General features: G+C 50.1%; 1 protein-coding gene across 1 annotated transcript; it reads left to right on the forward strand.

Annotated features, from left to right (window-relative positions):
• Positions 1-3,202: 3,202 nt before the first annotated feature.
• PI16 (peptidase inhibitor 16) lies at positions 3,203-13,145 on the forward strand. Its single transcript, XM_090282320.1, has 6 exons — positions 3,203-3,418; positions 7,513-7,734; positions 9,506-9,615; positions 9,890-9,978; positions 10,622-11,290; positions 11,505-13,145. The coding sequence occupies exons 1-6, from the start codon at positions 3,248-3,250 to the stop codon at positions 11,624-11,626; spliced, it is 1,383 nt and encodes a 460-aa protein (XP_090138446.1). The 5' UTR covers positions 3,203-3,247; the 3' UTR covers positions 11,627-13,145.
• Positions 13,146-15,104: the final 1,959 nt, after the last annotated feature.

A 15,104-nucleotide genomic window follows, 5' to 3' on the forward strand; every position in this document is an offset into this window, starting at 1 on the left:
GTTGATTTTTTAATTTCTGCAAAAAATCATCATTGGAATTTTGATAGGGATTGCATTGAATCTATAGATTGCTTTGGGCAGTATTAAAATTTCTAATCCATAAATGGGAGGTGTCTTTCCACTTATTTTTGTCTTCTTTAATTTCTTTCAGCAATGTTTTGTATTTTTTAATGTATAAGTCTTTCGCTTCCTTGGTTAAGTTTACTCTTAAGGTTTATTATTTTTCTTTTTATTGCTTTTGTAAATGGAATTTTTAAATAATATATTTCTTCAAACTTCTAATTGCTTTATTTTTTTATTTATTGATTTTTAGAAAAAGAAGAAGGTAGGGGGCTGGGGAGAGAGAGAGAGAGACATTAATTTGTTGTTCCACATATGCCCTGACTAGGGATCAAACCTGCAACCTTAGCTTGTAGGGGCAATACACTAACCAACTGCGCTACCCAGCTAGTACTGGAATTATTTTCTTAATTTTCTTTCTGTATAGTTCATTGCTATGTATAGAAACACAACTTATTTTGGGGGTTGATTTTGTATTGTGAAACTTGGCTGAATTTTTAAATCAGTTCTAATAGTTTTTGTTTGTTTGTTTGTTTGTTTTTGAATCCAAGTTATTTCATTTTTTTTCTTTTGTTTTTACTCAGAGACCAGAGCAGTGACAGGTTTTCTTGCCATCTTCCAAAGCAAGTAAGCAGGCTTTTTCTAGGTTCCCATTCACTGAGAGTGGCAGGTGTCAGGCTGCCTTTGCTCTGAGAAATCACCCAGAGAACAGTCTAGGATTTTACACCCCTCTCCCACTTCCTTCCCTTTCCCCTTTCCCCCTTCCCCCTTCCCTTGTTCCTATGGGTCCTTGAGTTGGGCCAGGAGTTTCCCTTTTACCTCTAACTCCTTTCCCTCCCTCCCTTCCTTCAATAAACCTGGTGTAAAATCCTGGACTGTTCTCTGGGTGAGTTCTCGGAGCAAAGGCAGCCTGACAGTTCGGTGCCGAAACCCAGGAGGGGCTCTGGCAGCTTGTGGGCAGGGGAGCTGTGGGCTGTGGCAGCAGGTCCCAGGCTTACCCCCTGACGCTGCCTGTGGGGACCCTCTCACCCTCCCCTCCTCTCCCACCCTGCTCGAGAGATCTGCGCATCTGACGACTTCCACCTCTGGACCCTTTGCCGTGACCTGCCCTCCATCCACACTGGACACCAACTAGTCAAGTTTCGGCTCATTGGGTGAGTCTCTCGTCAGGTTGACTGTCTCATTTCTGAGCCTACTGTGGCTCTACTCGAAAATCCTAGGCCTAGGTTGTCTTCCTTGGGGCCTTGCACCTCGTTGGACTTCCACTGGTGGGGACGCCCTCCCTCTGGACAGTTCACTCAGGGCCTTTGTGCCTTGTAGAATCAGCAGCTTAAGTGGGGACACCCCTTAACCCTCCTGATTCATTTCATCTCAGGCTCACCCTCTGGGTCGTTACTCTCAGCCCCATGGGAGCACATCAATCCCTGCCTCCGAAGGACTCCCTTTGGGTTGTCTCTGTTGGAACCTCCAGACCCTTCAAATAGGGTCCCAGGTAAAGCTAAAAAAGCTAATTACTCTCTCCACTGTCACCTGGCCTTGTCAATATCCTCTTAAGAACAAATGCCGTTGGCCAGAACATGGAACATTTGACCCTCAAGTTCTTACTGATCTTGACAACTACCTCAGGAGGAACCGCAAATGGCCCCAAGTTCAGTACGCAGAGGCCTTTTTTATTCTTCACAACAGACCATCCCTTTGCTCCTCCTGCTCCCCCCTCCTACTTATTCAACTGACCACTGCCCGCAGTTCCTCTGCATTAACAAACTCCCCTGACTCCCACCCCGTTCTCATCTTTTACAGAAGCAGACCCTTCAGACCTTGAACACCCTTATCCCCCCCCCAATAGGCCCCCTCCCAGTCAACAGCTCCCCCCCGGCGGTAAACCATTCTCCCTCATCTCCCTCCCCTCCTGACTCACCAGCCAAAGACAAGCCATTGCTGCTCCCAGACTCCACCCCTCTCGTTTCACCTCCCCGCACCCGTTTTCGGGCTGCCCTCATGCCATTGTTCTCCCCGCCATCTTTGGGCCTGTACCCTCTTTGTGCAGTGGCAGGAGCTGAAGGCATTGACCGGGGACATGTCCCGTTTTCCCTCACGGATTTAGCCCAAATTGAGTGTGGTCTAGGGTCTTATACTGCAGATCCTACCCACTTTTGCAAGGAGTTCCAATATATAACTCAGACCTATTCATTAACATATCATTATGTCTATGTCATCCTAACTCCTCCACCACCCCAGAGGAAAAAGATGGCATTCTGTCCACTGCTTCTACATTTTCAGGCACCCTATACATCTGGGATCCCGATAGGAATCCGGCCAGACCCACGGCAGTCCCAGCTGCAGATCTTCACTGGAACTATCAGTCAGGGTCCCCTGATTTGGCTAAGATGTCTCATTTTCTCACATACCTAATTGAAGGCATGTGTAGGGCTGCCCTTAAGGCCATCAATTATGACAAAATCCTAGAAATTACACAGGAGGCCTCTGAGAACCCAGCCTCATTCATGAGCGACCTTACAGAGGCCATTCTCAAGTACACCAATTTGGACCCCAACTCGGAAGAGCATTTTATTACACACTCAGCCCCCGATATTAGAAGAAAGTTACGGAAGCTGGAGGATGGACTCAAAACTCCCCAAAGGGACCTAATTCAGACTGCCTTCCTAGTCTTTAATAACAGCTAGCAAAGAAGCAGAAACAAGATTCAGACTTAGTCTGGCTCAACCTTTACCAAGTACATCTCGTGTTCTTCCATCCCTCCACAAACTACTGTACCTGTCTCTTCTTGTCCAGTCCTCTGGGGATGGGGTCCTTGTGGTTTCCTCCCCCTTATCTGTCCTCAGTACCCAGTGGGTATGATCTCTGCAGAGGTTACTGTGCTTTGCCTCTGGAGGGCTTGTCCACAACTCTGGAGGGACTGCGGCACTCACAAAGCTCTTGGCCTGAGCCCCCGTTACTGAGAGAAAGGAGGCTTTTGCCAAGGACTCAGAGGGGAGTTCAATGCTGGGAGTGAACTCAACTCTGGTCAGGACCCAAGCACCCAGCCCTCCCAGAGACATTGTGTGAGCCGGGCTAGGCCTCCAGACAGCCCCTCCCGCCGCCCCAGCCAGGGTGGTGCTTATGTGGGAGGGACTTTAAATCCAGCTGCCAGACCCCTGGGCGGGAAAGGCAGAGAGGACCGGCCACCATGCACAGCATCCACAGTCTCCTGGCGCTTCTGCTGCTGCCACTGCTACTGCTGGTGGTCAGCACAGGCCCCGCCGGAGCTCTTGATGAGGGGGAGAGACGTGCAATGGTGGAACTGCACAACCTCTACCGTGCCCAGGTGTCCCCATCGGCCGCCAACATGCTGCAAATGGTGAGTGTGGCCAGAGTCACTCACCTGCCGGGATGGAAGGGGTGCTGGGCAGGGCCCTCCACCGACCCCTTCCACCCCTTAGCTGAAGCTATCACAGAGACTCACCTCTCAGGTCAGGGACAGAGCCTCTGAAATTGTATGATTGACAGCCCCCTTATACAGATGAGGAAACAGGCTCAGAGGGACAGGCTGGTCCTTCAGGGGCTTGCAGATCACTCAGCTGATAGAGCCAGGCCTGGATGCCTCAGCTTCCCTCTCCAATGACCCCTTTCCAGCACTTCCTAAATTGCATGTGCCCTGGGAGGGAAAACATCTTGGTCACAACAGTCTTTTAGGTGATTTCCAAGGAAACAACAAGAAAAAACAGGGCAGCAGGATGGGTCCGGGCCCCTCGGGTAGGAGGAAGGTACTGAGGAGCTGCAGAGAACACAGAAAGCAGAAGCAGAGAGAACTCTGGGTCACAAGTTCAAACCTGTCTTGGCCACCTGCAAGTCCCATGACTTAGGGTGAGTCCCTTAACCCAGTAAGGACCCTCAGTTTCTCATCTGTAAATTGGAGTCAAAACTAGAGTTACATATATATAAACATAATTGGAGTTACATATATATCAATATATATCTATGAATCTCATAATATTGAGTGGGGAAATTAAATCTCAAAGTGTGTGTGTGTGTGTGTGTGTGTGTGTATAGTAGGATATATTTACATGAAATCTAAAAATGTAAAAACCACTGTTGTATACAAGTGTTGACACATGCTGAAGTAGTGAACATACATGGACATGCCACAGATGACAGAAGCCAGATTCAGGGTGGTGGTTACTTCTGTCAGGGAGGGAGAGTCATCTGACGGCAGGGTTAGGGACAGGATGTTTATGGTCAGGATTAAAAGAGAGAAAGTGAGAAATTCACCCCTTCCTGCCCTCTCTGAGGGTTAGACTGTCCCATCCCCTCCAGCACCCTCAGGTGGCCGGCAAGGTTGATGGGCAGTGTCCAGGGCATCACAACTGGTGCCTGAGGACAAGGCCACGCCTGGGGAACACAGCAGTGAGCCTGGAGGTCCACGACTGGAGTTTTAACAACTGTGTCCACTCTGGCGAAGTGACTCTGATGGGCCCCTTTAATGTCAAAGGCCTCTGTTTCCTGACCATCACGTGGGGCTCAGACAGGATGACATACGAGAAGATCTTGGAGGGGCTCTACAGACAGACAGCACTGCCATTCAAGCTCTGTCGGCCTGGGCAGCCAGGGACTGCAGACACAAATCAGGAGCCCGATACCAGCTCTGCCAACAAATCTCTGATTGAGGCCTGGAACTCACTGTTGGGCGTTTCCCCATCTGTAGATCCTGAATGCCCTAGAGCCTTGCTGGCTGAGGCTGGGGGCTACACAGGCTGGAAGCTGCTTTGCCTACAGAGATGGGCCTCAGGGGTGGGGCAACATTCTGGAAAGCAGTTCAGGTATTGAGGAGGTATGCTGCTGCCTGGTGGGAACAAGGCGCTGGTGCAACCTCAGCAATGGTAAATGCAGAGACTGGAGCCAGATGGCCTGGGTTCAAAACTTAACTTTGCCATTTATTAGCTGTGTGACCTCAGCCAAATTACTTAACCTCTCTGTGCCTCAGTTTCTGCATCTGTAAATTGGGGAGGATAGCAACTCCCATGTAAGGTGGTTGTTAGGATTAAATGAGTGAATATGTGTAAAGCACTTAGAACAGTTCCTGAAAATTAGTAAGTGCTGAATAAGTGTTTGATTAACAAGAGGGAATGGATCCTGGGTGAGGCAGGTGGGGGTTATCGTGTATTCCTCTCTCCCTCAGCCTCCACATCTAATCATCACTGCTCTTACCTCCCAGAAGCTTCAATTTTCTTTGAATCCTACTCCTGCCCCCATCTCTTTGGCACAAGCCTGGTTCAGCCTTCTGTTACTTCTCTCACAGAGTCCTAGAACAGCCTCTGCCTGCATCCTCAGACTCTGGCCTCTACCACCAGAATAAATGATCCAACACACAGGCCTGATCCTCCTACTCAAAACCCTTCACTGGCTCCCTAGTGCCTCAGGATAAAGCTCCAACTCCTGAGAAGGTTTTCTCTGTGTATCTGGCCCCTGCTGCCTCTCTGGCCTCCTCTCCTGCCCACTTTCTCCTTCAGTAACTGCTTGTTTTTCCCACTGCCAAAACACTGCTTCTCACCTCCATGCCTTTGCTCAAGCAGTGCCTTCTGCTCGGGATGCCTCTTCCCTCTCCACCTGGCCAGTGCCTCCTCTTTTAACACTTAGCTTACTGTCTCTTTCTCTCTCTTCAGGTTGGGCTAAATAGCCCTCTTTGGTGCCTTTATAATACCCATTGCAAATCTGTCATTTACCACATGATGGCCCAGTTAATGGCTTACGATAATGTGAATTTGGGCTTCCTGGTCCTTGTTTCCTTGTGACTGGCACGGTGCCCTAGACTTCTGAATGAATGAATGAGTTAGTGAGCGAATGAATGAACTTGTTGTCACATGGTGACCATGTGGCCAATGTGGATGGGTGCCATGACTCCTGAAACTCTCCAGGGCTCTCTGAACCACTGAGAAGCCTTGAGACCCAAAACAATGACTCTAATGGTGGGATGCCAGGCATCTAGTCAGAATAGAAATGACAGCTGGGCCCTGCAGGGGAGATGGCTTTAAGCAGGGCTCCGCCTCAGCCATCAACAGTTGACAAATAGCTGTCGAGTACCTGCTGTGTGTCAGCACCGTGTCAGACAGTGGACTTACATCACAGCCTTTCCCTGAGGGAGCTTACAGTCTTGTCTGGAGTCCAGCAGGGCATCCAGACACCCAAATCCTGATCCCAGCACCCAGCCCCTTTACCACTTTCTAGCTCCCACTACTGCCAGAGTGTGACAGAACCTCAGGGACTAGTGTTTTGAGACAAAATAGCCCAGAGAGGGAAAGGGATTCGCCCAAAGTCACAGCAGCAGGGCTGTTCCAGCCCAGTGCTCCCATCCATACCCCAGGCAGCTGCTACTGAGGCCCTTGTGTGGGTGGGGAGTGGGTGTGGGCACACAGCCCCCAACCCTCAGAGTCACCCAAGCCTTTGGTGCTCTATGGGCTGCCAGGCTCCCACAGCTGGATGGGTCCCCAGTGGGTGGAGCAAGAATATTGGCCAGGCAGTCTGTTTCCAGGAGAGGCCAGGACAAAGTTTAATGGGTTCCAGGCCTCCGTCCTCAACCCTTTGGTCAGATGCCTTGTTAATCCCTCTTCCCACACACACACTAGCCTGCCTCCCCAGCCAGGGACGCAGAACATCAGAGCCCCCCTAACCTAAAATGCTACCTCCTGCTGTCACACCACAGGTCCGCACTGGACAACACTGCCTTTGGGATTGGACAGATCTTGGAGCCACCAAGGCTCTGAAAAGAGGCCTCTCAGTAAGAGTCACACAGAGACACTTAAGTTTTAGGGGGAAAGAGGTTGTCAGTTGACGAGCATTGAGAACCCTTGGGAACAGCGCTCAGGAGGGGAGCCTGCAGGCTGGTGAAGCCATGGAGGCTGGGCTATCCCCTTGGGAGAATGGGAGCTGAGAAGGGAGTGCTGACCCCAAGTCAGATGTACCAGTGCAGGGTGGGGGCGCTGAATAAACAACCCAACATCTCACTGGACATCTTGTGGTCTTCAGAGCAGTTGAGGCAGCCCTGGGAGGTAGGCAGGGCATCACTGACCTCCTTTCACTTAGGATATTAATATGAGTTAATAATAACATTGTAACAAATATGAAATCATTTTCTTTTTCCGACACCCTCTGAGAATTCAGAAAGGGTAGGCAATCTGTCCAAAATCACCCAGCTGGTGAATGGTCCCGAGTTTGGCTGACTCCACTGCCTGGGGTGGTACCTTCTGGCCTCCCCACCAAAGCCCCCCAGGAGCAGAGACCTGTTCAGGGTCATCGCCAAGAGTCACTCAGCTAACGAGGGAGGGCTCTCCAGTGTCCAGGGGCCCCCAGGAAACTGTCAACCTTTTCTGTCCAGAATTGTGGGCATCCTTACCACCCTCTCCGACCCCCCTCTTCCACGTCCACCGAGCCCGAGTGTCCTCACCTTCCTCCCTGCAGAAGTGGGACGAGGAGCTGGCCGCCTTCGCCAAGGCCTATGCTCAGCAGTGCGTGTGGGGCCACAACAAGGAGCGCGGGCGGCGCGGAGAGAACCTGTTCGCCATCACGGACGAGGGCATGGACGTGCCGCTGGCGGTGGAAGAGTGGTACCTCGAGCGGGAGCACTACAACCTCAGCGCCGCCGCCTGCGACCCGGGCCAGATGTGCGGCCACTACACGCAGGTGCGGGGCCGCGGCGGGCGGATGGGCAGGGCTGCCGGAGCAGCGGGCGGGAGCGCACGAGCAGTACGGCACCTCCCGCGCGTGCCCTAGTCCGCACTACAAGCGCCCTTAGATCCTTCACAAAGTTCGCCTTTCCACGGCTATTATGGTTGTCTAGGCCTCTGACGAAGTCTGCTTCTCAAACTGACTAACCCATTTTCAGCTGACTTTAAAGACCACAGTCTGAAAACCTAGGCTGCCCTCTCAATCTCCCGATACTGAAGAGACCTAAGTTAGGCGTCTCTGAGCCTGTTTCCGGCCCCGTTGCTGTACGCAGCGATCCTGACCGTGCTCTCAGCAGTCCTGTCCTCTGGCTCAAGTTCTGCAGAGCTTCTGTCCCCCAGGAAGTGGTCCCCGCTCTGTCTTCTCTCTCATTGTCCCTCTTCTGTCATTTCTCATAGTGTCTTAACTTGCTGCTTCTAATCTGCCAAGGACAAATAAAGCAAATAAACAATTTTGTTTGTTTAATTTTTTTTTTTACTTTTAAAAACTATGTGTAAATAAGAGCAAATTGTCACTAAGGAAGGGTTTCAGGGCATCTTCTGAGAGCAGTCACTTTTTGCTTTGGTCGGGATTCTCACTGCATTTTCAAAATTTGAGTTTGCAGATAAGAGGTGTGTCTGTGTTGCCGGGGTTGGGTGATTAGCATTAGTGTTAACTGAATTCTTTTTTTCCTCTTCCTAATGCTTATTTGTTGTTCAACAATAGCACGAAGAGTTTTGGGGTTTTTTTTAAGACAAAAACAAGCCAACCATCTTCCCACCCATATCCATTCGGTTTTCCAGTGCCTCATTTGAGTGGTATTTTTAGTGCTAATTTTTAGAGCAGGAAATCCCAACGTTATCCACTCAGATCAGGAAGTTGTGAGGGTGCAGCAGCCCTTCCTCTGTACCCTGCTGCCTCTCACACTCCCCTCTCCACCCCCATCCTCCACAGGAATTGCTGTCAGTGCCCAGCAGAAGTGGGTCTACCCTACGTCCACCCCAGCATTCTCTAGGGCTGAGTGGACATGCACTAGGTCATTTCTGCTCGGAGATGTTCAACAATGGGGGACCCTAAGCTGATTTAAGCAGAACGATCCCAGTCCTGGAGGGTGTGCAGAATTAACAGCCAGAGTCAGATCTCCCAGCAAAAACTGGCCTCAGTCTGAGTGACTCCTGGGCAGACTGGGCCTAGAAATAGCAAGGGGAAGTTGCTGGTCTCAGGCCATGGCGTTGCACAAAGACTGTTTTGACTTTTTAAATTTTAAGACAAACTCTGTCTAGCAGCTAGGAGACCCACATTTAGAGATGGCAGAGCAGGTCCCTGCTTACTTGTGATTTGGGGGAAGTTCCACTTCCAAAATGGCTCCTCCGGTTCCCTTCCTTGGATTTTGCTTGTTGCGGATTTGTTTCCTTTGGATATATACCTTGTTTAAAATGCAAGAGCCTCTAGAAACACCCCACAGGAAGAATTCATGAGAGTATATCAAAAGGGAAGGTTTCCAGAGGAAGGGAGGCCTGGTGAAATAGTGGTTGGCAGGGGACAATAGTCTGTTCAATACAAATTCCCCTCCCAACCCCACTCCAAGCTCCCTGTTCAGAGTTTTGTCCTTAAGCTGTATGCCCTCAGGAGCTTGGATCTCACAGGCTATAAGGATTGCTCCTCTCCCCACCCGTAGAAGGCTAGTCGAGAGAGACAGTACCTGGGCACGTCCCCCCCACGCTGAACTGTTGGGTTTGCCCTCCTTCAGGTGGTCTGGGCCAAGACAGAGAAGATTGGCTGTGGCTCCCACTTTTGTGAGAAGCTCCAGGGCGTTGAGGAGACCAATATCCATTTGCTGGTTTGCAACTATGAGCCCCCGTGAGTCCGAGGGAGCCCTACTGGTGGGCAGAGCCGAGGGGAAGCTGGGTTCGACACGGTCCCAGGACGTGGGAGGGGGATGAGCGGGAGCCTATGCCCTATACCCTTGAGGGAGCTGCGAGGGCACCTACAGCAGTCTGCTCTCATAGGCCCAGCAAGTTAGTTGGGGGCAAGTAAGAGCCAGAGGCACTTCCGGTCTAGGTGTGTGTATGAGAGCTAGGGTCGGGGGTCGCCAGGGACCCCCCACCCTTAGCATCTGCCTGGCCTCCTGCAGGGGGAACGTGAAGGGACAGAGGCCCTACCAGGAGGGGACTCCGTGTTCCCAATGTCCCTCCGGCTACCGGTGTGAGAACTCCCTCTGTGGTGAGTCGGGGATGGGGTGGGGAGGGAGAGGAAGGAGAGGGAAGGGACACCGACGCGATGGTCTGGAGGCTCCCGAGGCTGCTGAGCGGTGGGTGTACAGGGGAGGGGCTGGCTGGATGCGACCTCCAAGGGCCCTCGGCAGTTCCACCTGATACAGGTTCCCAAGCCCGTTTTGCCCTCCTTGCGCAGCCACTTTGGCGCCCAGTCATTCTAAGTAACCGGATTTCAACCCTCCAAGCAAAAGGTAGCGAAGGTAGCTGAGTCAGGTGGCACCTGAGCACTGGGCGAGGTAGGCGTGGTTGGATGGGAGAAAGCTCGGGATGGGCGGGGCCGGTTGGTGGGCGTGGTCAACCGGACCCCAATGGGCGAATAAGGAACTGGAATCCAGTTGGAAAAGTGCCCTGAAAAGTCGAAGTGCGAGCTCAGAGAGAGGAAGACTTGGACAGGAGGTAGATGGAAGGACAACTGTGTCAATCACAAGAAATAACATCTATTATCAATGAGGGACATATTCGCTGGAGAGGGTATTATGTGTGTTTGTGTGTCTTGTAGGACATTTGGTTGCCTCGCCTTGATTATGGTGGGGTGAGAGATATGGGGTCCTGCCTGAAGCACTAATGCCAGGCCTTGTTTCTTTTAACAGAACCCATCAGAGACCCAGATGAGGCCCAAGAGTTGCCTCACCTGGTAACCGAGCCCCCATCTTCCCTGGCAACTGAAGCCTCAGGCTCTAGGGAAGGGGGTATTTCTTCTTCCCTAGCAACAGAAACTCCATCCTTCTTGATAACAGAGGTCTCAGCCTCCCTGGAAACCAAGGCTCTACCTACTGTAGAGACCAAGGTCCCATCTTCCTTGGCAACAGAAGGCCCCACCTCCATGGCAACCGAAGCTCCACCTTCCTTAACAAGTGAGGTCGCTTGGTCCTTGGAAACTCACAGCCTGTTCTCCTTCAATGAGCTGCCAGCTACCTCCCCCAAGTCGACCCAAGATCCCATCCCCAAACCGGTAGACAAAGAAGCCAGCAAGACAATGCCGTCGAAAAGCCCAGAGAGTTCTCTGTACTTCAAGGTGTCCCTCACAGGGTCACAGGAGCCGCCATCCCACTCACAGGGGGAGGGCGAGACTGAGGCTGAGTTGCCTTCTTCCAGTGAGGTCTTGGCCTCAGTTCTTCCAGCCCAGGATAAGCCAGGTGAGCTGCAGGCCACACTGGACGAGACGGGACACACCTTCTCCAAGTCCAACTTCTCCAATACCTCTGCCACCGCTAATGCCATGGGCGGACGAACCCTGGCCCTGCAGTCATCCTTGCCAGGTAAAGCCTCTAGTGTCCCTTCTACCTTCCCTCCTGACTCCAGATTGTCAGCACTCTGTCCCCAACATAAGTGGTCAGGGCAAGGGAAACATGTACCCTCTGAATAGGAGCTTCCTCCCTGGATGCTGGGCCCCTGCTTGCATGCCTGGTGGGATGGGTGGGAGATCAGGCAGAACTATCTCCAGGCTGAGGCAAACCCTCTCCCTTCCTACAGGTGCAGAGGACCCTGAAAAGCCTGAAATCCATTCAGGACTGACCCCAGGCCCTGGTTACATCTGGAGCCCTCTCCTGGGTTTTCTGCTACTGCCTCCTCTAGTGTTGGCCGGAATCTTCTGAAGGGGTCACCACTCAAAGGCAAGGCCTGGTAGGGCAACCCTGGCCTCATGCCCACTCTGGATTGCTTTTCTCTAAGAGTCCACAGCTTTCTGGATGAGTCCTGCTCTGTGTCCCAGCATCCCCTTCACCCCAGCTTCTGGCCAGACTCCAGGCCAGTGCCAATCCTGGCATTCTCCCAGGAATGCCTCTGCTCTGGGGTGGCCCACCCCTCAACTAGCTGCAGACTGTTCTGAGCAGTGTTCCTGTGGCCATGGTACTGCGAAAGTTTCCTTGGCCCCTACCAGCCCCCTGGCCTCTTCCTGGAGTCCCGGGCTGTTTCCAGACATGCCTTCCCAGGGTGAGGAGGTCAGCTGTCCTCTGCCACCTCCCCTACCCTGTCCCCAGCCCCCCCAACAAGATGTTTCTTGGCTGAAGGCCTTCTGGAAGGGAAAACCTGCAGGTCCTGTGGCTCACCCAGATATCTTGGCCTAGCTGTCAGTGAGCTCGGGTTCCTGCCCAACAACTGCACATCTGGCCTGGACCCCTTCTGCCCCTCCTATGTCAGTCCAGGCAGGTGGGTGGGGATTCTGGGGCGATACCTGTCTGCCTGGGGCTGTCTTCCTATGCAAGGTAGGGGGTTCTCCCTGAGTGCCTTCATCTCCCTAGACTTGCTGTGTAGCTGGTGTGGGCGGGATAGGTGGGAGGGGCAGATGGACAAGCCCCACCTGGTAGGATCCTATGGGTGAGAAGGCAGAGACCAGGAAAAGGAAGCAGCCCCAACTTCTGAATAAAACCCTGTGTAAGAGTACCCAGAGTCTCCGTGCTTGTGAGGGGAGGGTGGCCCTGAAGAGGCTCAACGCTTCCTCTACCAACCTGTGGCACCTGTTCCTTCTCTCTCACATTCCCTCTATCCCCAAAGAACTCCATTTAGTTATTTGGGGCACCCTTTCTTTCCTTCCTATAACTGCCCCCCCCCCCCCAATCTTCAGGTTGCTGGCACAGAGGGGAAAAGGCCAAGGGAAGGCCAAGGGAGCTGGCCTGACTCTCCCAGCTCCAGGAATCACCAGTGGGGCCAAGTTGGGTTCGGAGCCCAGGGTCAAGGGGTAGCATGACAACCTCTTCAAGAAGTGTAGCTACCCAGGCCCGCCTGAAACACAAGGTCAGAGATGTAGCTCAGGCGTGGCTTTACTAACCCTTGGTAATTGGAGGAGTCCTGAGAAAGATTCTGGAGTCCCAGACACTCCCCCAGGGGAGCACAACAGGATTGTCCACAAGTATTGTGGGGCAGGAAAGCACAAGTGTGTGTGTGTAGGGCCAGCAACAGTAGATGACTGAGGGAGACTTGGGACCAAGCTGGGGCTGGTAAGGGGCAGAGTGGCTGTCTCTAGGCCAAAGGCAGTGTCATCAGTTAAACAGGAAGCATTCAAGTCAGGCCAGGGCTGTGTGCCTTCTATATATGTATACGATATGATGTAATGTATCTCCATTAAGATATAACTCATATTACATTAAATTCACTCATTTAAATTGTATCTATCAAGCCCTGACTGGTGTGGTTCAGTGGGTTGGGCATGATCTTGTGAAGCAAAAGGTCGCCAGTTTGATTCCTGATCAGGACACAGGTCTGGGCTGTGGGTTCGGTCCCCAACTGGGGTATGTGCGAGGGGCAACTGATTGATGTTTCTCTCTCACATTGATGTTTCTCTTCCTTTTTCTCCCTCCCTTCCCCTGTCTCTAAAAATAAATTGGACCACTCAATGGTCTTAAGTGTATCACAGGGTTGTGCAGAGATTACCAGAGTCAACTTTGAAACATTTTTATCATGCCCAAGAGAAACCCCATAGGCATTTAGCAGTCACTCCCCTTTTCTTTCTAACTCCCTCTCCCCCGAATCCTAAGCTGCCACTAACCTAGTGTCTCTATGAATTTCCCTATTCTGGACATTTTGTATAAATGGAATCATACAATATGTGGCCTTTTGTGCCTGGCTTCCTTCATTTAGTATAATGTTTCAAAGTTCATCCACGTTGTAGAATGAAGCAGAACCTAACTCTTTTTTATTACCAAGTAGTATTTCATTGTATGGAATACATCTTATTTATCCATTCATCATGTGGTGGATGTTTAAGTTGTTTCCACTTTTTGGCCATTATAGTAATACCGCTATAAACATTCCTGTAAAAGCTTTTGTGTAGATATGTTTTCATTTCTCTTGGGTATGTACTTAAAAGAGGTATCACATGGTAACTGGATCATGTGGTAACTCATATTTAATCCCCTCCCCCCCCGTTTTATTGAGAAATAATAGACACATCACTATATATAAAGCATACAGCATGATGGTTTTATTTACATATGTTGTGAAATGATTACCCCAATAGGTTTAGTTAACATCCCTCTTCTCATATAAATAGGCAAGAAAAAAATTCTCCTTGTGATGAGAATTTAGTCCACTCCCTTAATAACTTTCCTATATACTACGTACAGCAGTGTTAGCTGTAGTCATCATGCTGTATATTACATCTCTGGTACTTATCTTAAAACTCAAGTTTGTACCTTTTGAACACCTTTATCCAATTTCCCTTCCTCCCATCCTCTGCCTGGTAACCACAAGTCTGATTTTTTTCTGAGTTTGGGTGGTTTTTTTTTTTTAGATTCTGCATATAAGATCATACAGTATTTGTCTTTTCCTGACTTGTAAGATCATACAGTATTTTTCTTTTCCTGACTTATTTTACTTAGCAGAATGATCTCAAAGTCCACCCATGTTGTTGCAAATGCTAGTTCCTCGCTTTTATGGCTGAGTTCTATTCCATTGTGTATGTGTACCACATCTTTATCCATTGACCCATGGATGCACACTAAGACTGTTGCCATGTCTTGGCTATTGTAAAATAATGCTATGAATATGAGGGTGCAAATATCTTTTCAAGTTGTTTTCATTTCCTTTTGTATTCCCAGAAGTGGAATTGCTGGATCACAGGCAGTACTATTTTTAATTTTTTGAGGGTATGTTTTTTTGAGGATCTGTCAGACTATTTTCCAAAGTGGCTGAACAATTTTACACGTCTATCAGCAATTTATTATGGTTTTTTCTCCACATCTTCACCAACACTCGTTATGATGTCTTTTTTACTACAGCCAACCTAATGAGTGTGAAGTAGTATCTCATTGTGGTTTCGATTTTCATTTCCCTGATGACTAATGATGTTGAGCATCTTCCCATGTGCTTGTTGAAAAATCTATTCAAGTCTTTTGTTCATTTTTAAAAATTGGGGTATTTGTCTTTTGATGATTGAGTCGAATTCTGTTCTAAATAAAAGTTCATTATCAGATACATGATTTGTAAATATTTTCTCACTCTGTGGGTTGTCTTCAATTTTTGTTGATATATCTTTTGAACACGAAAGTTTTAAATTTTGACAATGTCCAATTTATCAATTTTTTTCATCTTGTTGCTTGTACTTTTTGATGTTAAGAAACCAGTGCCTGATCCAAG

The sequence above is a fragment of the Furipterus horrens genome, unplaced genomic scaffold, assembly GCF_987537825.1.
Source record: "Furipterus horrens unplaced genomic scaffold, mFurHor1.1.pri manual_scaffold_6, whole genome shotgun sequence".
Classification (NCBI taxonomy): Eukaryota; Metazoa; Chordata; class Mammalia; order Chiroptera; family Furipteridae; genus Furipterus; species Furipterus horrens.